Source organism: Electrona antarctica, assembly GCF_951216825.1.
Source record: "Electrona antarctica genome assembly, chromosome: 22".
NCBI lineage: Eukaryota > Metazoa > Chordata > Actinopteri > Myctophiformes > Myctophidae > Electrona > Electrona antarctica.
This window is the reverse complement of record NC_136805.1, coordinates 26,395,715-26,421,605: the sequence shown is the minus strand read 5'-3', so window position 1 is coordinate 26,421,605 and position 25,891 is coordinate 26,395,715. Positions and strand designations below refer to the sequence as shown.

General features: G+C 43.5%; 1 protein-coding gene across 1 annotated transcript; it reads right to left on the bottom strand.

Annotated features, from left to right (window-relative positions):
- Positions 1 to 5,155: 5,155 nt before the first annotated feature.
- LOC306915059 (metal transporter CNNM4-like) lies at positions 5,156 to 7,417 on the bottom strand (the record flags this gene model as incomplete). Its single annotated transcript, XM_079492305.1, has 1 exon — positions 5,156 to 7,417. The coding sequence occupies one exon, from the start codon at positions 7,415 to 7,417 to the stop codon at positions 5,156 to 5,158; it is 2,262 nt and encodes a 753-aa protein (XP_079348431.1).
- Positions 7,418 to 25,891: the final 18,474 nt, after the last annotated feature.

The following is a 25,891-nucleotide window of genomic DNA, read 5'->3' as shown; positions in this document are numbered from 1 at the left end:
TTGTATTTTATTGTATTATAAATCACACATGATTCTTTTCTGACTGAACTCCAGTTATGTTTACATTTTACAGGCATTTAGATGACATTCTTATCCAGAGTGCAACCAAGAGTTTGTAATGTCATGGTGTACTGGTCAGATGCTCCTGTGATCCTACACTACAAAAAGTAGGATCCAGTATTATTAATTTAACTCTGAAAAGACAGGGGACATATATCTGTACATGGGTCAATTTTTACACTCTCATAGTTAAACTAATCCTCAGGATGTTATTATGTAGAACACCAAGATCTTAGAGAGTAAGGAGAGGGAGCTTGTTTTCATGTTTAATTATTAAAACATGATTTAGCTGCGGAGAAAACAATACAGGAGAATGGCTAAACAAATGTCATGCTTTGTTGCACGACGGTATCGTGCGTGGAAAGTACAGCGACACTGTTGTAAATGAGGCTTTCGAAATGTCTAAACATGCTGCAATGTCCCCAAACAAGGTCCTTACCCCAGCCTCAAATGCACACTGTTCACACTTCCTAAAAGCACTGGACATCCAGGGGTCTTTGGAGAGGTTATCCCCTCCAATAGTAGACAGCTGTAGAAGTATAATTCATCTAACCAAATAAATCTTCTCGTACACTTCAGCTGGAGATGTGTGTCTTTAAATGGGCCTGCTCTACTCAAACAAGTTAGATATCACTGAGGCGTTTGGAGAAAAACATTTTTATTCTTTTATTTTAACTGTTTTGGTAGTGTAATATGAAGCCATGAATTTCGGAATGTGTTGTTGGCAGCATTTTGGCTAGCTTTAAATATCATTAAGATAAATGAAAGGATTAGACATGACTGGTGAGCTGCATTGAATAATCAAAAAAACAACATGCAACCTTCCTTTTTTACATCATCAACTTGGTGCTCTTTTTGTTAATCAAAAACATGTTGTAGTCTGTTTGTAATGAGACAAATAACGCTGAATATTTAGAGTAGCCTATTCAAAGATAGGCTAGTCGTTCTCAGAAAGCTAAGAATCTTTTTCATTAACTAAATGTATTCAATGTGACCATCAGCTGATTCTGGTAGAGCAATCACATTATACTTTGACTTTGATTCTCTATATGGTGACGTTTTAGTTACCTAAAACTATAAACACTGAGACAAACTGAACATTTGTGTCTGCTTTTTTTTCTCTCTTCTAAATTGTGTTCCCACCCCACATTAACCTACACATCAATCAGCTGGCATGTGCTGGTTAATAATAAACTAATTGGACTATATCATCATTTAGTTTACTGTCTGAGGTGTGTGTGTGTGTGTGTGTGTGTGTGCAGTGCCAGTTCTAGGCGTTTAGTGGCCCTAAGCAACATAATATTATGTGCCCCCCCTCCCCTGCACTGCACCGCCGGGGGGGTCAGTGGGGGCGCTAGCCCCCCCGGGTCCAGAAAAATCTGTAAATTTGCCATGAAAATGCTTCAATCTGGTGCACTTTGAGATCAAAATTAAGAGGCTAGATCAGGCCGCCAGTTGATATTAACCTGCGGGCCGCATTAGGTGAAGGTGGGGGCCACATGTGGCCCTCAGGCCGCCAGTTGATATTAACCTGCGGGCCGCATTAGGTGAAGGTGGGGGCCACATGTGGCCCTCAGGCCGCCAGTTAATATTAACCTGCGTGCCGCATTAGGTGAAGGTGGGGGCCACATGTGGCCCTCAGGCCGCCAGTTGATATTAACCTGTGGGCCGCATTAGGTGAAGGTGGGGGCCACATGTGGGGGCCCAGTGTGGAGGGATGGTATGACAGACTGACTGGTATAAACAGTGCCCCCAGTGGGGAGGGATGGTATGACAGACTGACTGTTATAAACAGCGCCCCCAGTGTTTGTCTAGGTGGTTGTAGTAATAATAGCACATTTGAATATACGATGGAGTGCTTCAAACCCTAGAGCAACCAGTGGACCATGTGTGCCTCCATGCCAGTGGGACAATACTACTATTACGTTGTATGTTGTGCCCTGAGGACCCCCTGAGGACCTCCTGAGGACGACGAGTCCCAGGACCAGCTCCTCAGGGAGGAAGGCTGACCTGTTCTGACCAACCCAGCATGGAGGAGCTCAGTCCAAAAACAAGGCACCGCCACTTGAACAAAGACGCCCAGTGGCGCTGCCGGGCCAATAAGGCCCAGGCCGAGCTCCTCAGGGAGGAAGGTGAGTAGATGATAGAATGATAAGTTTTTTTTTTTAATCAAAGTTTCTTTATTAATTTTTCAAGTCACATATGAGTCAAAAATAGCATACCATTTTTTAAAAAGCTTTTTTACCCCTCCCTCCCCCCAGAGTTCCCGCTCTGAAAGAGCCACAACTCCGGTATCTTGTACCATTAACAATGAAATAAAAGGCACATACAAATATACATATTCAAAAATAGAAGAAATTAATCAAATATTGGACACAATATGCAAACAATAATAACAATAACAAAATAAAAACAATTACAGTAGGGTCAGTGTAATGAGTTATTAAGGATTGATGATGTCAGCCGATTTCATCCTCTATTATGTTAAAAAAGGTTGCCAAATGGTGTAAAATTTTAAAGCACCAGCGTACCCTCTTGTGGAGTAGCGAATCTTCTCCAATGTCAAATGATGTAAAACATCATTAACCCAAGATTTAAAGGTTGGTGGTAATTTTTCCTTCCATTTAAACAGTATACGTTTTTTTGAAAGTGAAATACTCTTTTTTTCTTCTACCAATAGGAAGAGTTTGTCTCTCTCTCCGTGGAAAGACAGAGGTTCTCTCCAATGACCATCTGTATGTTCCAGAGGAGGACATGGTGTTTGAGGCTGCCATGCTGTGGTTAGACAAGTGTCCTACCCGTAAGCAGAACTTTGGACAGGTCAGTCATTTAAACAGATAGGAGTCTGAATCGGCCCTTAGGCACGTTCTGTGTAGCAGCAGCAGACAGACGTGGTTTAATTAGCACAATGTAAAACGCAGTTAGGAAGTAGCCTGGATCCAGCCCAAAGACCCCGCCCACTCTCTGAGTGGACTAAGCTTCAAGAAAGCTACAGTCTGATAATCAGGCTAGTTAGGAAGAACATAACAGATGATTCATCATTCATATTATGCATCGTTTTTTTCACAAACATGGCGTTGTTAGCTTGAAGGTCTGTTCTTGTCAGCAAGCGTTATTACCATCGACATGACGCACTTAGTCGTGTGGGATATATTTCAAAGTTCAAACACCTGTTCGTGACACTAATCTGTCTATAGGCCTTTAATTTGTCTTCATAAATAAGAGGAAGAGATTAAGACAACTGGAGATTAAAACTCAAACTGGAGATTAAGACAACAAGGTAAGGAAATTGCCTTTTATTGTATTTTGAACAAAGCAATGTGAGTTTTGTAGAAAATCAGGGTTGAACCTGCAGCTGTTTCAAATAGGATATGTCAAGGTTGTTGCTCTGGTTTTGGGTTGATTATTAACAGTGTGTCGGTAGCGTTCTTTTCGTTTTCTTATACTAATTTATTTGGTTTAATCAGTCCTGTCACTGGGCTTTCTAGTTGTACAGGCCCAGAACCAGCTGTGTGTGGGCGGCGTGGGGCATGTCTCTGTCGATGAGGGCTAAAAGCAGGCTGAAGGGCTTGTTCGGCTAAAAGGCTTGTTATTGTTCTGGAGCGTGTCTGGGTCACTTCCCCTTTGGGTCGATTATAAAATGCAAATGCTCTCTCTTATAAATTAGTGGCTGCTAAACGTCCTAATTCTGCTCTGCAGAACAACACTTTTGTCATTGTTTTGTAATTGTCTTGTTTCATGTCATGTTTACGTTATGTGTGGATCCCAGGAAGATAAATATTGCATAACCTAATACATCATCAGATAATGGAGATCCTAATAAACTCAAACTCAGGCATTGTTTGATGTTTTCCATTTAAGGAAATCAACAGTTCTATTGAATGACCACTAGATGGCAGCCCAATGTAAAACACCAAGCATCTCTCTCTCTCTCTCTCTCTCTCGCTCTCTAACTCAATTCAATTCAAAGAAGCTTTATTATTAATCAAGTAAGATAAAACAATGTATGTATAAATAAATAATGAATATAAATAGGAATAAAATAAAGGTGTAAACAGAGCTGTGTTACATTAACACTTTGAGTAATACTATCTTGTGAAACTATAAAAGATTGTCCATATCCTGGCAGAGATAGTTATGCATCCATATAGGAGAGGTTAGCATTATTCTTTTGAAAGTTGACAGCAGTATTTCAATGTTATTGCATCTCTCTCTCTCTCTCTCTCTCTCTCTCTCTCTCTCTCTCTCTCTCTCTCTGTAGGTGTATATCAAATCAAATCAAATCAAACTTTATTTATAGAGCACATTTACAAAGACCAGAAGGTCAACCAAAGTGCTGTACATGAACATATAACAAGCATACAATCAACACAAACAGTATAGTAATATGATGGCTCCTCGATTATTCTAAGAATCAAAAAGCTAATCGATAGAATAATCACTAAGATAAATAATGTTAAGTCTTAACATTAAGACTTTATATGAAGGTCGGTTATATAATGGGTTTTTTTGTTGCTTTTGTGCCTTTCTTGATAGTTATAGACAGACAGGAAAGAGGGAGAGAGAGAGAAGGGGAGAGACATGCAACAAAGGTCGTCATGAAAGGGACTCGAATACGCAGGCAGGCCAGAGCCTATGTGGCATGCGCCTGGACCACTAGGCCAGCGGGCGCCGGGCGGGGTGCGCATGCTTATCCGACATTAAGGTTGGCGAACATTAACACTGGAATTATGCATAACAACCTGTAACAAGGTTCAAGAAGTATTATAACTTATAATATAATGTATAAGTTCTGGTACTAGTAACGCATTATAATCCCATTTATAAAGCATTATAACTGAGCTTATAACGCATTATGAGCAACACTTAAACGTTATAAACCTTGTTATAAGTTGTCGCACATGATTATAAACATTTTTGTTTATAAGTGTCTGTGCTGATGTCGTCACTCCCGTTGCTCTGGCTGGCATTATGTGTGCTCTTCACGTTGACATTGGATATTGGCCACGGCCAATTGTCGTTGCCGTACTCACTTGCTCTGTCCACAAAGGAGAGATCACACCTCTGTGAGCTCATACTCGACTCCAGCCTCCTGTCAAATCTCTTCTGGGTGAACAGAGCTGTTGGGGATGTTGATGGAAACATCTAAAGGAGTTGTGGTGGGCGGAGGTGTAGGCTGAAGGAGGGACTGGGGGGGACAACTTGCAGTCGCAGATGGGGTGACCGCGGGCGACGGAGACGCCCTGGACGGCATCCTGGATGCTAGAAGACCCTTCTGGTACTGGGCACGACTGATCTTAACAAACTGCAGATCTGTGAGAGCACGCATGCAGAAATCGGTTGTATATTGAAAGGGGGGGCCTGGGATTGGCGTTTTGCTACCATAGACGGAGCTGCTTTCTGGAGTATCAGGAGAATGGGATTCGACTGACACATTAAGAGCCATTTCTCCATAGTAGGAGAATGGACCAGTTACAAACTTCTTGTTTTCTTTGCCTATCTCCACCTCCACTTGGCCCTGCAGAATTAGTATAAAGTAGTCCGCAGGTTTACCACGTTGGTAGATAACGTGCCGTGGTGGAGGATCCTTTCCATCGAACTTGATCTCCTGGATAACTTGCGGGTATTGCAGGATCTTCACCAATACCTTCTCAGTGATCTGGGAAGGGCTGAACAAGCTCACCGCATTGGCCAGGAACCATTGTGTTGCTAGCATCAGCTGTGGAGAAATGTTCACTTGGCTATCACTGTCTTGTTTGAAGGCAGAGATGTCACGCTTATGCCGATTGAGGTTCACCCTTTTCTTGTTGCTGTTGTCTGTGTAAAGGTCCGATTCATCCAAGATTTCGGACTTAATGATCTCCTCAATGATGTCCTCTAAAGTGACCAATCCCACCATTTCGTAGAAGGGATCCCCCTCCCGCTCATTGTTTACCTTCTGGACAACGGCCAAGTGGGATTTTCCTTTCTTGAACTCCTCCAGCATAGCATCCAGCTTTGTGTCATGTAAGACAAATTGTAGGGTATGCTCAAACGTATTTATGATTGTCTTCAAAGGGGCTTTGTCATCAGAGTCAGCAAACGCCAGATCCTTCACATACAGAATATTGACAATGTTGGTCCGTTCACCCTCAAACACTGGGATGCGTGTGTATCCACTCTCTAAGATCTTTGAGATGGTTTCAAAATCTAGTAGTGCATCTACTGAAATCATAAAGCAATCAGGCAAAGCCGTCATGACATCCTCTACAGTTTTGGTCCTGAACTCAAGGGCTCCAATCATCATGTTCATCTCCTCTTTGACAAGTCCATTATAGGGCGCATTCACTTTAAGCATTGCTACAATCTTCTCCCTAGTGTAGACGGTACCAATCTCTTGACCCAGTAAGAAATCCAGGAGCTTGCCGACAGGGTACGACACAGGGAAAGTCAGAAACATAACAAATCTAGTTAATGGTATTGTTTTGGCTCCCACGGCCAGTCCGTGGCGAGAGCATATTGCTTGGGGTAAAATCTCACCAAGGACAACAATGCCAATGGTGGAGGCGACCACTGTACCCACCCCAGAGCCTATAACACTATCAATCAGAAGGGTAAGTGTTGTGTTCACTAAGACGTTGCCTAAAAGGAGGGAACAGAGCAAATAGTTCCCTGTTTTGCGGATCGGCTCAATTTCTTCAGCATATTTCTTCTCTTCATCTGTTCCACATTTCTTGACAATTCTGAGCCCCATTGGATCCAATGCCATAAGCCCCAGGTTCAACCCACTAAATATAGCGGACAGTACAAACAAGCAGGGGATGCTGATTATCAGCATCCACAAGGGAAGAAGAGAATGCTTCTCTTCGACCACCAGGATCCTGCCATGACTCTCTCCAATGAGCACCCACCTGCTCCCATCTACACTGCAGGTGCACAGTGCATATTCCTTCTCAAGCTCATTCTTGCGAAGCGGTTTAATGTGTATACTAACAACTCCTGTCGTTCCTGCACCACTGACCTCCATTAAGTCTCCGATGCTGATATCCTTAGTGAAATCGACACAAGTCCCATTCGCCGTGTCTACGTTATCACTAACCCCGTTCTCCATGAATTCCGTGAAGCGTATTCCCGTCCCCGTTAACGAGTTAAACTGCACTCCGTAGAAGCGGAGCTGAACAGTACTCCCCTCGGTCACCTTGATGACGCCATCATCAGTGGTAGAGGCGGGTTTGTCGCTTCTCTCCAGCCGCATACCATGCACGTGGCTCCCAGAAATGCAGTCATTCGTTGCTGTTTCGGCGCGTCCTCCTCCAGCGACACCCAAAAGGAGAAGTAAAGCCAGCACACACCATCTGGTAGTGATCCATCCTTTCATCATATCCAAATGTGACTTTGAAGTTACCTACTCCTTTATGACCAGAGAGGTCTGGTCTGATGTCACAAACTACTCCTTTATGACCAGAGAGGTCTGGTCTGATGTCACAAACAGGTAACAACACAAACCTTTATGACCAGAGAGGTCTGGTCTGATGTCACAAACAGGTAACAACACAAACCGTTGCCATGCATACATGCCTACAGTTGGGTGCCACCGATATTGTCCCTTATCATTTGACCCATTTAGGCCTGACCTCAAAATGTAAAAAAATCCTTCTAAATCCTCCAGTTTTCTGAAATAAATATTTTCAAGATTTTTCAAAAATAGCAGACCTACAAGCTCGTAGCGCGCCACTCGGTGGCGCGCTATGAGCTTGTAGATCTGCTATTTTTCAATAGCTACATTTTAACATAATGTTTAAAACACCAAAAGGGGTTTTGCGCAGATCACGCAAACCTCAGCAAAAAGAAAAGGACAATATCGATGGCCTCCAACTGTAAATGCCAGCGTTGGACAAAGAACGCAACCACACAGTCCTGGTCAAATATTACTCAGTGAAAGTTGTACTGAAGTACATGTTACAAATTGCAAAGTACATTCTAGTATTCTAGTATTTATATCTAATATATAAAATTGGCTTAAGGGAAGACCACCATCGACGAGACAGTGATTGAGTATATTTCAAACACCTGTTACTGTCTCTAGGCCTTTAATTTGTCTTCATAAATATGAGGAAGAGATTAAGACAATTGAAGATTAAAACTGGAACTGGAGATTAAGACAACAAGGTAAGGAAAGGCAATTGCCTTTTATTGTATTTTGAACAAAGCAATGTGGAATTTTTGTCAAATCATGGTTGAATCTGACAGCCGTTTCAAATTATTTCAAGGTAGTTGGACAGTAACTAAGGTAGCTTTCTTTTCGTTTTCTTATACTAATTTATTTTGTTTAATTAGTCCTGTCACTGGGCTTTCTAGTTGTACAGAGGCCCAGAACCAGCTGTGTGTGGGCCGTGGGGGCATTTCTCTGTCGATGAGGGCTAAACGCAGGCTGAAGGGCTTGTTCGGCTAAAGGGCTTGTTCGGCTAAAGGGCTTGTTGTTATGGAGCGTGTCTGGGTCAATGCTCTCTCTTATAATTAGTGGCTGCTAGACGTCCTAATTCTGCTCTGCAGAACAACACTTTTGTCACTATTTTGTAATTGTCTTGTTTAATGTCATGTTTATGTTATGTGTGGACCCCAGGAAGATAAAGATTGCATAATGCATCAGATAATGGAGATCCTAATAAACTCAAACTCATGCATTGTTTGATGTTTTCCATTTGAGGAAAACTTCATAAATGAATGACCACTGAATGACCACTAGATGGCAGCCCAATATAAAACACCAAGCATATACCTTAGAGTATATACTCTATACATCTCTCTCTCGCTCAATTCAATTCAAAGAAGCTTTATTGGCATGAGAAAACGTACATTTACATTGTCAAAGCAAAAGTGGATGCAATGTATGGATACAATGTATGTACAAATAAATATTGTAAATAGGAATAAAATAAAGGTGTATTCCAGAGCTGTGTTACATTAACACTTTGAGTAATACTATCTCGTGAAACTATACAAGATTGTGCATTTTCTGGCATATAGATATACATCCATATAGGAGACGTTAGCTTTATACTTTTGAAGTTTGACAGCAGTATTTCAATGTTTTTGCATCTCTCTCTCTCTCTGTAGTTGCAACAATGATTGAAACTGAGTGGTTCATCATGATCTGAATCTCATTAATTCAAGCACAGGATTTATTACTGTGAAAAACTCTTAATGGTGTTCCTGCTGCTCTCTCTGTGTTGTTTGATCCCCCCCCCCCCTCCTCCTTAAGTTGTTCAGCCACACACACACCCACACACACACCCACACACATACTGTAATGTGAAAGGACATCCTCAAACAAATGCATGCATGCGGACATACAGTGCATGCTTACAGCCCAAACATCCAGCGTTGATTCAACTAGTGTTCTATTTTGAACCTTAACAAAACTGTTCTCTCATTAAAGTGTGAGGCTCTTGCAATGTAAAAAAATCCTGTTTTCATTCATCTCCGGCTCTGAAAGTATTACAGGACAAATTTGTACACTTTCTGAGAACAATTACGACTCGGTATGTAGGGCCTGTGTAGGGCCTGAATACCTAACTTATGATTAAGTTGTTGACTTGGCACGTCACGTGCAAAATGACTCGTAATGCTATTAGATCAAGGCTGTAATTAATCTTAAACGTTAACATTGAATACATACAGTTGGAGGCCATCGATATTGTCCTTTTCTTTTTGCTGAGGTTTGCGTGATCTGCGCAAAAGGACAGTTAACCCATTTTGGGCGGGAACCCCTTTTGGTGTTTTAAACATTATGTTATAATTTAGCTATTGAAAAATAGCAGATCTACAAGCTCATAGAGCTTGTAGGTCTGCTATTTTTGAAAAATCGTGAAAATATTTATTTCAGAAAACTGGAGGATTTAGAAGGATTTTTTTTAAATTTTGAGGTCAGGCCTAAATGGGTTAAATGATAAGGGACAATATCGGTGGCACCCAACTGTAACAGTATTGGTCTATTAATGGCCATATGGCTCTTGGAGTGTAGGGCAGGTCTACTTGTTTTCTTTGTTCTCTTTCTTTTTGATTTCCGTGCAGGCGTGCACGGCTGCACGTGGCAAAACGGAAGCACCATTAACCTGTGACCTGTGACCTTGCACAGTCATCATCGAGGGCTATTATTATGTACACCCTGTTGTGTTATCTACACTTTGTTTCTCGTTATGTCTCTTACACACTGTCTGTCTGTCTGTCCCTGTCTTTGTCTCTCTGTGATTCTCCCTCAACAGAGAGATGCTCTGTTGTCGTCATCATCACACCTGGGGTCACTTTGATACATATTATGTATCAAAGTTTGTGCGGCCTTGCACACTGTCTACTATAGTATAAACCACTGCTTCGTGCCATGTTATGAGCTTGTAGATCAGCTATTTTCACTATTTCTTTAAATATTAGTTTTCCAGTTTATAAAATGTAAAAAAAAAAAAAAAATCGAATTCACGTTTTTCTTGATCTCTTTTAACCTGTGACCCATAGAAATGTGTCCCTGACACACACAAATGGGTGGGAAACAGTGATCTAGTCTACACTGATGCATGCACTTTGTTCTGTGTTTCTCCGTACGGAGGTTCTTCATCAGATGTATATGAAAAGACCCGTACACCTGTTTTGGATTAGATGTGGCAGAGAAATCACTAATCGCTGTGGAATTATCAGTGTGTGTGTGAACGTGCATGAATCCACTACCATATGTACCCGTAATGATCTGCACAATTAACACGTTAATATCCTATATTCTGTTAATGCGTATCTTTAACAGACTGAGACATTATAGTTATTACATTGAACTGAACTGAACAGAAATGTCTATTTCACTTAAATATAATGGGTAGAAAATTCTTATCTGATCTTGAGCAGAATATGCCAATTTTAAACACACAAACGTTAATGGTGAATTAAAATGTATTGGACTCAGAACACAAACTGCACCTAGAGTATCATCACGTATGATCTCTCCTTGCAACTCCTTGTTGCCTGCAGCATACGTTCCCCCTAGAGATTTGTGTACATAACTTCTCATATCATTCCTTTTCACACATACATTTTTTTGTGTGTAGAATTATGCTCAGCATCATTTCTCTGCGTACAACCCCTTGTATCAGAAGCAGTGGTACAGCTGTAGTAGTACTAGTAGTACCCAGGGACCATTTACCCCTCCCCTGCTTGCAGCAGAGCCCCACATCACAATTAGCTCTCCTCCCTCTTCCGCACTTCCCCACTTCTCCCTTCTCCAATTTATCCCTCTGCCCCCGACCCACTAACTGTTATATCTATCTATCTCTCATTACTTCTCTCGCCCTCGATGGCCGTGGCTCAGGAGTTTGATCCATCCATTTGTCGACTCAACCACCCTTTGATCTATCAGATGATCAGATTGGGCTACTCAGGTCGGCAGGTTTGAAACAACCATTATTGTTTGTGCATACATTTCATAAATTATAATGAGACAATAATTCAATATTTTGAATATAAAATGATTGTCTCATTATTTGTTAGGTTGAATCATTAAATAATTGCCTAATTCTTCTTTGCTTGTATTATTCCAATTAGCAGCCTATATGACATGGCATTCACTCTCTGTTACTCGGTGATCATGTCAGCCTTGGAAAACAGCTAAGTGATCATGTACCCAAAACGGTTTTGCCATCCCCTCCTTTAGTCCATTTCCTCATCTCTCCCCGTTCTTCATATCTCTCCTCTCAGTGCCCTACATTTTCATCTCTCCCTTCCATTATTTGGCGCCTCTCCCCGCCCCTCCCCTCCATCAGGACTCCTATAGAGATGGTAATGTGTCATGGAGTGAAGAGCGACAGTATCTACGACCCATTGATCTGCATCAAACGAGGAGCCGTGTATTCCATCTCCGCGCCCTCCCTCCACTCGCCCCTTTCCTCATTTCTCCTCTCCTAAATGGATGAATACATGGCTAGATGGATGGATAAGTGGCTGTCAGACAGACAGACAGACAGACAGACAGACAGACAGACAGACAGACAGAGTGCTGCATGTATGTTATGCAATGGAGGACGTCCAACACCGCTGTGGATGTCTGTAGGAAGGTTTATACTTCCTAACCCTGACAGACAGACACATTCATAGATGGATGGAGGGATGGTTAGATGGCCGGATAGATGGATGGATGGATATCCACCCACCATCACCCTGTCAGCTGAAACTGGACACTGACAGCTGGCCAACAGGTGCCTTCTGACAGACTCACTCTTCATTGTGCCTAGAGTGACCTGGAGGCGCGCGCACACACGCACACACACACACGCGCGCACACACACACACACACACACACACACACACAACCACTGTATTACCTAGAGGCCATCAGATGAAGGAGGGGGAGGGGTGATTACGTGTTTGTGTGTATGTATTAAGGCCAGTGTTGGGGTGTGTGTGTGTGTGTGTGTGTGTGTGTGTGTGTGTGTGTGTGTGTGCGTGTGTGCGCGTGTGTGCGTGTAAACATGGGGGAGGGGTGCTGCGAGCCTACTGAGCACCTGTCTGATCCCACCTTATGACAGCGCTGATGAGGAGTAATGTTATAGGGCTGCTTCAGACCACATGCTCCTATATACCACCTGCTCCGTCACTGCAGCACCCCTGTGTGTGTGTGTGTGTGTGTGTGTGTGTGTGTGTGTGTGTGTGTGTGTGTGTGTGTGTGTGTGTGTGTGTGTGTGTGTGTGTGTGTGTGTGTGTGTGTGTGTGTGTGTGTGTGTGTGTGCGAGCGAGCGACTGCATTTAGTTTCAAAACATTCGATTTGCAGCACAGAAAAGACAAACTAACCAGGGGGAGATGGCTTATAACTAACACGCTGCAGAGTATGCCCCCTCTACACACAGTGACACACACACCGCCATCACAAATTCAAATACCCTGCACGGCAACACTTTTTGAGGGACCGAGACCGAAACATTTTATTTTTATGTGGACACGCCCACCAGTTCATTAAGTATGCCTGGATTGCCTGTTGGATAGTAATGGTGGTGATCCACCTGAACTAAAGCCACACCCAGAGCTGTTGTTGTATGATAAAGGGGGAGGGGTCAGGGGAGCTGTTTTTTTCATTGGCACGTTTGACTGTCAAGGTTTCAGCCTCCACGAAGAAACCCTAAATACAAAGAGAAGACATCATTGCACATAACAACCACACCAAGGGGTCTAATGAAGTACTGGCACCTCATAAACACATGAGAAACTGGAGAAAATACAAAAATCGTTTTTATTCGATTACCTTTTTCAACCCTTTAGCACTGTTTTTTTGTTTGACTATTATGTATTTTTTTAACTCTACTATTAATAGAGTATATATGAAGGCTTCTCGGTTATTCTAAGAATCGAAAAGATAATCGATAGAATAATCACTAAGAAAAATAATGTTAACACCTCGAACGCCCAGGGTTATTTAATCCATTAAATCATAGCACCCAGCGATTTATAGCAGCGGAGCACATTTAGCGACGGACAGGATGCTATCCCGGATGTGGCTGAAGTAGCTTGATGTAGCTAAAACACACAACAACGGGAGGTATGATTAATTCTAACGTGACTAGCGACGGGACCGCGTGGGCGGTTCTTAGAATTGAACGGAATGATTTAGATCAAGAGTTATGTTTTAAAGATGGAGTGCCGTGATTTTTTTCCACCCTAAAACATGATCATCAGGTCTTATTGTTATATAAGGATGTATAATTTTTTCAAAAAAGTGTACAGTATTTGTTAAAATGTTGTTTTTATGTGGACACGCCCACCAGTTCATTAAGTATGCCTGGTTTGCCTGGTGGGTGGTGATGGGGGGCGATCCACCTGAACTGAAGCCGCACCAACAGCAGTAGTTGTATGATAAAGGGGGAGGGGTTAGGGGAGGGGCTGATAATGTGATGTCACTATATTACTGTTTATTTCATTGGCCCGTTTGACTGTCAAGGGTTCAGCCTCCAGGAAGAAACCCTAAATACAAAGTGAATACATCATTGCACATAAAAACGACTCCAGGGTGTCTAATGAAGTACTGTCACCTCATAGACACATGAACAACTGGAAAAATGCAAAAATTGTGGCACTCCAGCTTTAAGATTTTCGATCTTGTTGGCTAAAATGAGGTATGCCATGCATACATGCCTAAATGCCAGCGTTGGACAAACAACGCAACCACACAGTCCTGGTCAAATATTACTCAGTGAAAGTTGCTGTGTCAAAGTACTGAAGTACATGTTACAAATTGCAAAGTACATTCTAGTATATTTTATATATCTAATATATAAAATTGGCTTAAGGGAAGACCGGCCGGACCATGTCGTCACACTCATGTTACTCAGCCATAACCATAAAAGGAGTTCCCAATGCAGCTACACCTATGTGAGTGTGTTGTCTAACCTCACTGTGTCATCATGGCATCAAGCGCAAACAAATCAGTCAGCTCTATATATGGGCACAGAAGGGGGAATGCCCATACTTTATATTGGCATATACTGATGGCATCAGTGATATTCATATATGGGCATAAAAGGGACAAGACTGTCACATACAGAGATCCGGTTGTCCAGTTCCAGAGACATCAGGGACCTCTACATATGGGCACAAAAGGGACACAGACTCTGACAAAAACACTTTACATCCATATTTTGAACTTGAAGGAATTTACACAACTTCCCACGTTAGTATTCTGATTCCATCATTCTTTTATTCTACAGGTAGATTAATTTAGCGGGAGATCCGTTCGTTCTCACGTCTGCTGCGAGGATGACTTACATGGGACCAAAGCTTGTATGTCATTATTATTCATGCAAAATCAATTACATTAGTGCCAAACCTCAAAATATGTATGTGCCCAACATTTGTCAACATATAGAAAGAGAAAATATGTCAAACGTTGTAGGCCTAGCCATATAGACATTAGACAAGATGCAAATTCCACAGATTTTTGTAATCAGTTGCATCATCATCATCTTTTTACCCTGATACAGATGAGCAATGTTCAAAGTCTGTCGGGATCGGGACTCGAACCCGCGGTGTGGGGCTATATATTGTAGCCTAGTTTTATTTATTTGGCATAAATACCGAGATATGAAAATGTGTCCATATCGTGCAGTTAACCTAACACACACACACACACACACACACACACACACACACACACACACACACACACACACACACACACACACACACACACACAGCCGTCATCTCCAGAGTTCAGGCCATGTGTCCCCCAGCCGTCCTGCTGCCCTCTGCTCTTATCCCCTACTTTACCCTGGCACTAATTACACACACACACACACACACACACACACACACACAGGCAAAAAATACCAAAACACATGCACACAGTCACCTGCGTCCAAACAGAGAGATAGATGGACGCACTCACAGACAGGTGGTTGTGCATGTGCAACTGCACGCGCACACAACCACGGTCTGTTGTGAGCAGTCTGGCAAGGCTCTGTTCATGAACGGCATCTTGGGGCCGATTCAAACTCGGTTCGGTTCTGTAGAGACTACAATGTGACACCATTCAAGGTTCACAAAAAAGCACACTCTCCCCAACCTGTCATTGTGTGTGGTGGCCAATGGCCATGATCGGTACAGTAGAATGCAGATCACCCACATTTCTGTTTCTACCCAATAGGAAAGCTCCACCTCCCTGCGTGAGTTCCACCCTGTTCTGATCATCTTTCTGATGGGTCAATAGCCACACATAGTTGTGAGTTAAGGTTCCATTGTGTTGGTGTGTAAAACAAGTGTGTCTAATCATTGTTCGGGGCAAGTCTAGGCCTGCCAGTACTAAAGGGGAGGTTCCCTGACTGTTAGCTGGTCCGATGGCTCAGGATGATTCAGCATAGAATGGGTGAGAGAGGACACACACACACACACACACACACACACACACACACACACACACACCAGGTAAGCGAATGGTGTATGCTCAGCGACACACCTGTAATTTATGCAAGCAGTCCTGCGCATGTATGCATGTTCCATATTACACATAGACCAACGACACACACATGTTCAGGTTAAAGTACATGATGTTCTATACCTCCACCCTGTGTTTTTATCTTGGCTACATATTGCACGGTACAGCAGGTCTCACAGCATGATACACAGTAGTGTTCCAGTCCCCCAAGCATGGCTGGAGGGCCATTTTCGGTCAATCATCTCCCCTGCAATCACCAACGAGGGCCACAAAGGCAGGATCCGTTTTCAATGCCCTGATTCAAATCCTGAATGTAAAATGTATGTGTGCGTAAACAAGCCAGTTAGTTACGTTACCAAGTACTCCTATTTTGGGCATGTCATTATAGGCAAACATCTTCAAAAAAGTTCAAAATGTATTCAAATATGTAAAAAAATGGCAGATCTATAAGGTCACTGAAAGTGATGCGATGCATTGTGAGTATAAAATAGGGCATACAGTAAGTGGTTAAAATAGGAGTGAGATATCACCTTCCCCACCCAGCTTCCCTGGCCTGCACACAGCCCACTTGTGTTCATATAAGCATTCAGGCCCTCTGGGGTAGATTTATTCCCAGAGTTGCGCGGGCATGTCATTTGAAGGTCAAAATGACCATGTCTGGGTTTCTCACCAAGTAGGCAGGCTCTATTAGCTTAGTGGTACTGGCACTTGTGCAGGAGGCCTCGGTTCAAGGCCTCCGGGGTAGAACAGCAAGTTGACAAAAGTGACATAGTCCAGAAATAACCAACCCAGTGGCCTTGTGGTTAGTGTCCACCCTGAGATTGGGAGGTCGGGGTTCATTCCCCCCTTCGGGTCATAACAAAAACGGGACCTAATCTCTGATTGGCACTTGGCATCAAGGGTTGGGGATATACTGCATCATACTACAACTACAGTTGGGTACCACCGATATTGTCCCTTATCATTTGACCCATTTAGGCCTGACCTCAAAATTTTAAAAAATCCTTCTAAATCCTCCAGTTTTCTGAAATAAATATTTTCACGATTTTTCAAAAATAGCAGACCTACAAGCTCGTAGCGCGCCACTCGGTGGCGCGCTATGAGCTTGTATAGATCTGCTATTTTTCAATAGCTAAATTATAACAATGTTTAAAACACCAAAAGGGGTTCCCGCCCAAAATGGGTTAACTGTCCTTTTGCGCAGATCGCGCAAACCTCAGCAAAAAGAAAAGGACAATATCGATGGCCTCCAACTAGCATCATGTCCAGGGGGGGGTGTACTTGTACATCAAGACGCCACGCTACACAGAAACAGGAGATAGGCTTCTGCGCTATGGGCCATAAGAAAAAAAACAGTGGTAAGTACTTAACAAAGTAAAAGTGCTCAAACATTTCAACATTTGAAAAACTTTTCTGAAAATAGCACATCTACAAGCTCACAACGCATCTGCGTTGTGTGATTTTTGCCGAATGTTCACCTATGCCTAGGAATGCTAGGGTTCATGTGGTTAACTTAAGCCTGAGTGTATAAGGCTCTACAACATTGCACATTGAGTTACACAGACTGATTCTGATTTTCCAGCATCACCTGACAATCATTGTTTGATTTCCACGGTTCAAGATAAATGTGGCACTTCCATTATCATTATTTCTTTCCAGCAGATGGAGACCAATCAATCCTCCATCTCACCAACTTCAGAACACTGAAAAGACGCTGTATGTTTCACAATGATCCAAAAAATTGAAATAGCACTGTTGACAGCTTTTTGGACTCCAAAGATATTCATGAGATGTTGATTTCATCATCAGCCTGTTTGTATGATGGGACTTGCTTTAATCTCTGGCGCAGGAAAAAGTGTTTTTCTTTTTTTGTGAGGGTAGGCTATAAGAGTGTATTTCTGAGTGCGTGCATGGATGCGAGCGAGCGTGCATGCTCAAGGCAAGACAGTAGAGTAATGGCAGTAGAGAGATGGGCTCTGTTTGTGTCTTGTATATTGGGTGGGTGCTTATAGCACAGAACAGCAATAAAAGAGCAAAGTGCAAGGAATACAACATGTAGTTGAGATAGAACGTGAAGATACTACTGAAAACAAAGATAGATAAAAACAATAAAGGAACCCAAAGCTGCTGCTGTGTGTGTGTGTGTGTGTGTGTGTGTGTGTGTGTGTGTGTGTGTGTGTGTGTGTGTGTGTGTGTGTGTGCGTGTGCGTGTGCGTGTGCGTGTGCGCGTGCGCGCACGGCCGCTGTGTGTGAGAGAGAGAGATTGAGAGAGGGAGATACACCTTAATGTAGTTCAATTAATTGGGGCAACATAACAAAAATCTGAGCAGGATTTACAGCTGAATCAACGTAGACTCCTTTCCTCTCAAACTGACATTGCATTTGGTTTGTTCTTATCATGTTAACTGATAGCTTTGCTGTCATTGTCTCTGTGTGTGGTATAGAGAAAGCACACACACACACACACACACACACACACACACACACACACACACACACACACACACACACACACGCACACTGTGTGTCCTACAGTCTGTGTCATCTGATTTATCTGAACCTCTCCAGTCTGTTTACCTGCCGTCACCTGCGTCAATAACTGTTGGATACAACTCTTCCTTAAGATAAGCCTCCTCTGCACCCTTCACCCCCCCCCCCCCTCTCTCTCCCCCCATCTCTGTGCGCAGGAGTGATAAAGACCAGATTTTGTAACAGAAATTTGCCATTGTGTGTTGGCTCTTAGGTGTATCATATATCATACCCGTAGGTGTGTGTGTGTGTGTGTGTGTGTGTGTGTGTGCGCGTGCGTGTGTGCGTGTGTGCGTGCGTGCGTGCGTGTGTGTGTGCGTGCGTGTTTCTTGGCTCTCCTCTGTCGTGATCATCCTTCACCCCTGACAAGCTTTGTGGCATCGCTGGGACAAGCTGGGACATGCACAGCAAGCCCTCCCAAGGTCTGAGGCATGCAAACGCGGACACGCACACACACACACACACACGCACACACACACAAATGCCCTGCCTCAATCACGTCCCCATGAATTCCCTGCTACTATTACAGCGCAAAAGCAGCGTGATGTTCGATGGCTCTTCAGACGAAGCCAATCATGTTTGGCCTTCTGTCAGGATGTCACTCTGACCTCCAACAACCAACAGGGAGGGGTGAGTCACTCTGTGGTTCCCTAGCCTTAAACATCATACAAATATACGAAGCGGGGACATCAGCTCATACTGTATGTGTGGTGAATGAGAAAAAGAGGTTGCGACTGTGGCTCAGGAGGTAGAGCAGGTCGTCCAATGATCCATGGGTCGGTGGTTCGAATCCCGGCTCCTCCTGTCTACATGTCGAAGTGTCCTTGGGCAAGACACTGAACCCCAAATTGCTCCTGATGTGCTGGTTGGTACCTTGCATGGCTTCCGCCACAATCGGTGTATGCATGTGTGTGTGAATGGGTGAATGTAATGCACAATCTATGTAAAGCGCCTTGGATAAAGGCGCTATATAAATGCACCATTTACCATTTACCAATGGTTTTCAGTGGAGTGCCATACCCAAATCCAGTATACATCAAAAACAGGAATTAAAAAAATTCCAAAAAGGTAGCACATCCAAAAATTAAACAAGCGGTGGACAAAGTACTCACATTTCCATTTCTTTATTGGCACACACCAAAAAGGAACGCTGTATGTGTGGTGTTTGAATAAAAGACGGTAATACATGGCAAGCCGTTTTGACATTTAATAGCTAGACTGGATATGGGAGGTTGGTTCGATTAAATGTTGAAACGGCTCGCCATATTACCCACGGTAAGCCGTTTTAACATTGAATGGAACCTGTAATATATGTTTTAGATATCCAAAACCATGCTTCTCCTAGTCAGGCCTGCACCACAAGTTGTATGAGAGCATTTTCTCAACCTATAGCACCTATTTGGCAGCGCCAGCAGTACTTCTCTAACGTTTCTCTCCCATATAGGGCCTGACTTAAAAATGAAGACAAAAATAATGTCTCACAGCCACTTATTTTTTGCATTTCACACATTATTCAGACAGGAATGAAGAGAGAGGCAGGACATGTAGACAAATAAGAGCAGGGAATTCATACGCAGCAAATGGTCGGCTGGCTGGGAATGGATGGCTGACAACGAGTCCCTGGTCAGATTACATAGGCTCTAATGATTAGAGACTACAGTATGTGGCGTGTATGCGCCCTAACCACTTAGCTATGTCGGTTCTCCTGGTTTGATTCTCTCTTGACTGATTCTATTGACTTTTTTAAAGGTGTATTTTCTGTGTGTGTGTGTGTGTGTGTGTGTGTGTGTGTGTGTGTGTGTGTGTGTGTGTGTGTGCGTGTGTGCGTGTGTGCGTGTGTGCGTGCGTGCGTGCGTGCGTGCGTGCGTGCGTGCGTGTGTGTGTGTGCGCGCGTGCGTGCGTGGTGTGCAACACTATTACTGTTCCTGTCAAACTCAGGGGCTGAGAGAGAAAAAAACATTTAACCGTTGCTCAGTATTTGTGTGTATGTGTGCGGTTGTTTAACGCCACACGTCCGTGATGTTTCTCCGTGAATATTGTGTGTTCGAGTGAGAAACACACACACAAAGCGTACATTTTGAACGAAGGCAGACAGCGATGTGTCTTTGGCCACTGACCGTGTTTTGTCCGCAAGGAAGGAAGTAGTTTAACCAAAGGGAGAGCAAGTGTTCCGGTTGTCGGAAAGCCCTGCTGTGATTGGCCAGTAGTCGCACACCCACCAAGCTGGGGTGACAACGCAGAGGTGAAGTCAGTGACGTATCACGGCCACAAAGCAGATGCGTGATACGTCACAGTGTATGACTTGAACCGGCACACAAAGTTGTGCGCTCCATGTGCGCTCCATGGGGACAAATACATTGCATTGTGGGCATGGAATTATCTCAAATGTAATAATAGAAGGGCCAAACATAAACATTAACCCTTGCTGCCTGGTCCATTTGGTAAAATCGGCACACAGAGGATTTTACTGCGTAGGACTCACATTCAATAATTATGGTGAGCTCCGACCCAGACTACACTTTGAGACAACGTGCATGCAGAGCAAAGACAAGCTTGAAACCTCGCTGGGGAAGCTGTCAGGAACAGGAGACCGAGGGGTCAAACCACCTGTGTCCAGTCGCCGAACAATCTGCTCGTCTTCCGCTTCCTTTATTCCGCCTTTCAAGTTGAATGCCACGCAATTAGACCTCGACAGCTTTCCTGTTCATACAATCTCGGCCTCTCTCTCCAGTCAGGTCCATAAAACCAATAAAGTCTCTCTTTTTTACCTTCAACAAAAACCCAAGTACGTAAACCCGGTAGCCCCGCCCCCACCCTCTGGACCATCCTCCCCATTACTCTGTATTTCCAAGCAGACACAACAAGCCCTGTGTTAGTAGCTATAGCTGTTTACTGGGGGAGCCCCGTCAGACCACCACCACCACCACCACCATACAGGCTCTTTATGGCCCTGTGTGGCTTATGGCAGAGGTGAATGGGGGCCCTGCCAGTGGGCAACGGTGGTCAGGGCCATACATACTATAGGGGAGAGAGACCCATGCAGCAAGCAGCTCATTGTCATGCTAAACTGGCCTTTGAATGGGAGAAGAGGCTGGGCAGGGCAGGACACGCACATAAAACAAAGGAAGACACAAGGAGGCAGAGAGAGAGACGGACAGGGAAACAAAAATGTCCCCCGACCACCTTGGAGATAAAACACTGGCAGGGAGACATGTATGTGTTCACAACGTGTGACGTGCATACAAAGGCAAGTGCAACATGCTTGTAAGCACATGCATGCACGGCTGCGTGGCACATGGATAGACACAGTTGGATACCGTATATAAACACACATGTGCACATTCGTGGGCCACAATAAGAAGACATCACAGCTGCAAGATATTTCACAAGGATGTGATCCAGACCCGATACATACATTAGATTTATTTTTCCAATTCATTTTAACCGACGTCTCACAAATATATGTGCTAGGCTCCCGTGATATATTGCGCGAGACCAAAACAGAACACTATTGCTTGTCATTAAATAATTCTTCTCTGTATGTCTCTATCGCTCTCTCACAGGACCTAAATGGAGGGCTTATTTGAGTTATCCTTTTAGCAATCATTTTGTATAAATCTGTGCCATGTGATCTCCTCGAATAGTGATCGTACCCCATTCTTACTGTATGATTTCCAGTCAGCAACTGCATGGAATGTCATATATCAAACGTGCTAGATATCTAGAAACGCTCGAGCAAAACCTCTGCGAGATGTATATTCTGCACTGTCCTGCTGAACTACTGCATAGTCAGGAGACATTAAAACAAATCTGTGAATAAATTCTCTACCTCTCTAAGAAATTTCTTCACCAATGTGTTTGTAATATCTCACAAAGACTGAAATTAAAATTATTACTATAAGTTGGGGTACCATTAATAACCTTATCGAGGGAAATTGTGTGAGGGCTCAAACTAGGGTTTTTTCATGATTCTGAATCCATTGCAAGCATTTATTTTGCACGAAAAACACTCATTGGGCTAAAGACGGCCATTACATAGCCACGTTTTCCAGGTCATCACATTTGTGATCACCTGCAAAAGTATCTATGGCTGTTTTTAGTGTTCTTCCTTTTGAGCATGTAGATCTGCTACTTTAGCTATTTTTTCACTTGAATTTGATATATGACAGAGACGATATGAGACCTTCCAGTAGTCAGTTCTCTAATGTACGGCAACATTCCCCGTGTTTCTTCACTAGTCCGATCCAGAAACACAGTATATCTTCCCTTCTCTGGAATCCTGCCTCAGAGCAGACCAGAGGTAGAAAACTGTCGTTCCCTGATGTCATCGCTAGGTACACATGCATTAGTAAGCAGGAACTGTGGATGGCAATGAAGAACCGGGAAGTCTGGCGTGGCATTGTGAAATCCATGATCTCCAAAAATGGTCGAAAAATGATGATTAGATTAGAGTATTTGCATTAATCTTTCAGCATTGAGTTACCGTTCGTTGCACCCCAATTCTTTTCACTGACCAAGTGTTCCTGACACTGATATTCTTTGGATAACTGAGCCACAGTTTACACTCTGTCATTCTGGGACAGCAGTTTGTGTCATTCTGGGATTTTTTTTAAACAGACGGAGCCCTCAAACAAAACAAAGAAAGCCAATGGGGGTCATTGGTCAGCTGCTTAGTGGGGATGGCGAGCGACGAAAGGGTTAAAAGTCTCCGTCTGATAATCCTTCCTGACCGTTAAAAGCACTCCACACTGAGGTAATCAGTAGAAGACTCAAGTGTGCCAGGGTGTGTACACTCACACACACACGCACACGCACACGCACACGCACACACACACACACACACACACACACACACACACACACACACACACACACACACACACACACACACGGCCTCTAGTAGACACACACAGAAACACAAACGGCAATGAAAGAGCAGAGAGAGAGGGAAAAAGAGGACGAGAGGAGGGAAGACCCCCCCCCCCCTCTCCCTACTGTGTCAACACAATGTGACAGTCATTTTCACTGCTATTCACTCAGTGTGGCAAAACACACACACACACACACACACTCTCACACACACACACACACACACACACACACACACACACACACACACACTCACACACACACACACACACACACACACACACACACACACACACACACACACACACACGGATACAGGGTCACTTACGTACGCAAACACACCCCACTGATTGTGCACACACGCGCACACAGTCAGATCCAAGGATGGTTGGCATGACCTTTCTGTTTTTTCATTGTTCTTGTCCGTAGTCTTGTATCATCTTGACTGTAGTCTTTTGTCCCGGCAGCCAGTCAGGGTCTTGTGGGGACCACCTTGTCAGTGTGACCCATTGCATCTCTCTCTCTCTCTCTCTCTCTCTCTCTCTCTCTCTCTCTCTCTCTCTCTCTCTCTCTCTCTCTCTCTCTCTCTCTCTCTCTCTATCTGCATGTACAATTCTGTGTTCCCTGAAGCTACCCTTCAAAACTCTGCATGTTAATTCAACTCTCATGGACTTTGCAATGTATTCTTTCGGAACCTATTCTCCCATTCTTAATTCAATTAAGATTTTTAAATGTGCATTATAAATGTATAACTGTTAATGTCACATTTTCCAAGGCATATCATGGTTTGTTTGATTTTTGAGGTAGTCATTGGATTTCCGTTCATTTACTGTAAGTAGACTAGATTAGATAGATCAGATGAATTAGAGCAGGGATGGGCAACTTTGACGACAGAGAGGGCCATTATATTTCCACACTCACTCCAGAGGGCCACGTTGCATATTTCTGTCATAGCAAAAATAGCCGATCTATAAGCTCAAAACGCGTTGCAGTGCGACGCGTTTTGAGCTTGTAGATCGGCTATTTTTTGCTTTTTTGAATTGGAATCCGGAAAAGTAACCTTTTTTTTATTTAATTTCAAATACATTTAACATAAGTTAACTTTATGAACTAAATACAAATACATTGGACATATAAAAAAAAGACAATGTAATTTTAATCCTAGTCATTAAACTAATAGTCATTAAAGCAGGTCATGTTTGCATGTTTGGAAAATCAGTATTCTGATAACCTGGGGGCCACATTAAGTGGTGGTGGGGGCCGCATGTGGCCCGGGCCGCCAGTTGCCCATGTATGAATTAGAGATTAGAAATGGGTTTGAAGCACATGAGCTATAGCCTATACATTATCTGGAGTACAGACACACAATCCTCCCCACCCACTAATTTCAATGAATGTTAGTGCATACAGGGATCCATTCCTTCTGGGTTTAGCCCCACTGGTTTGATGGCATCATGGGCCCATTTACATGCACTTTATTACTACCTCCATGCACACGCCCATGATTCTAGTGCATTGGTCAAGTCCCTTTCACTCGTTCATGTTGTGGGCCGGTCCTGGGGACTTGATTAAGAGTCAAGCTGAAAATAGTCCCTGGAGAAAAGACTGATTTATGAACAAAATGTATATGTCTATATGACTTATAACCATGTTGAAGTTTCGCCAATATTTCCTCAATTATTTGGGTAGGCCTAAGTTCTGTTTTAGTGTACGTTTTTTTTTTTCTTTTAATATTTTTTATCCCACGATTTTGCAACCCAGTTTTTTCACCCAGTGCCAATTATCTAATGTAATCCTGGGCGCTACACTTCCTCTGCCAACCTGGTGGGGCAGCGGACTGACTTCATGCCTCCTTCTATGCATGAGGAGTCCAAGCTGCTTCTTTTCACCTGACAGGGGGAGTTTCCCTGGCCGGACGTAGCGCGTGGAAGGAACACGTTATTCCGACCATCAGGCGCCCCAGCTGGCCAGGGGAGGTAGTTTTAGAGACCAGGATTACTGGTCTGTTTTTGTGAGGGTACCTACCCTACGGGACACGGGGAGAACATGCAAACTCCACATTAGTGTACGTTTGAATGATTCCGGAGAAATTTTAAACAGCTGAAATCTACAAATGAAGCTGTTAACAGAAAAAGGAAAGATAAATATACAATGTGCTGTGTGGTGCAAGTATGGAGTATGGTTGTTAAAACACAGTGGCTGATTCCCATGTCTGTCTTCCAGAAATTAGCTTTCTCTCAGCATGTGCACTCATAGACAGCTCCCGTTTGAATTATTCCTTCTACAAAGTGCCCTCTGCGTGTCGCGGTTTGATGCGTTCGACATTCGGCATTTCCGTGTTTAATTGACTGTCACTGATAATAGGATTGTGCTCGTTCGAGCAGCAGGGTTATCAGGGGCGGCATGCAGATTATGAAACGGAAAGACAGCATGGGGGGAAGGGAGAGGTGAAGAAACAGGAACAGGTGGAGGAGGGAAGGAGAGATGGAAGGAGA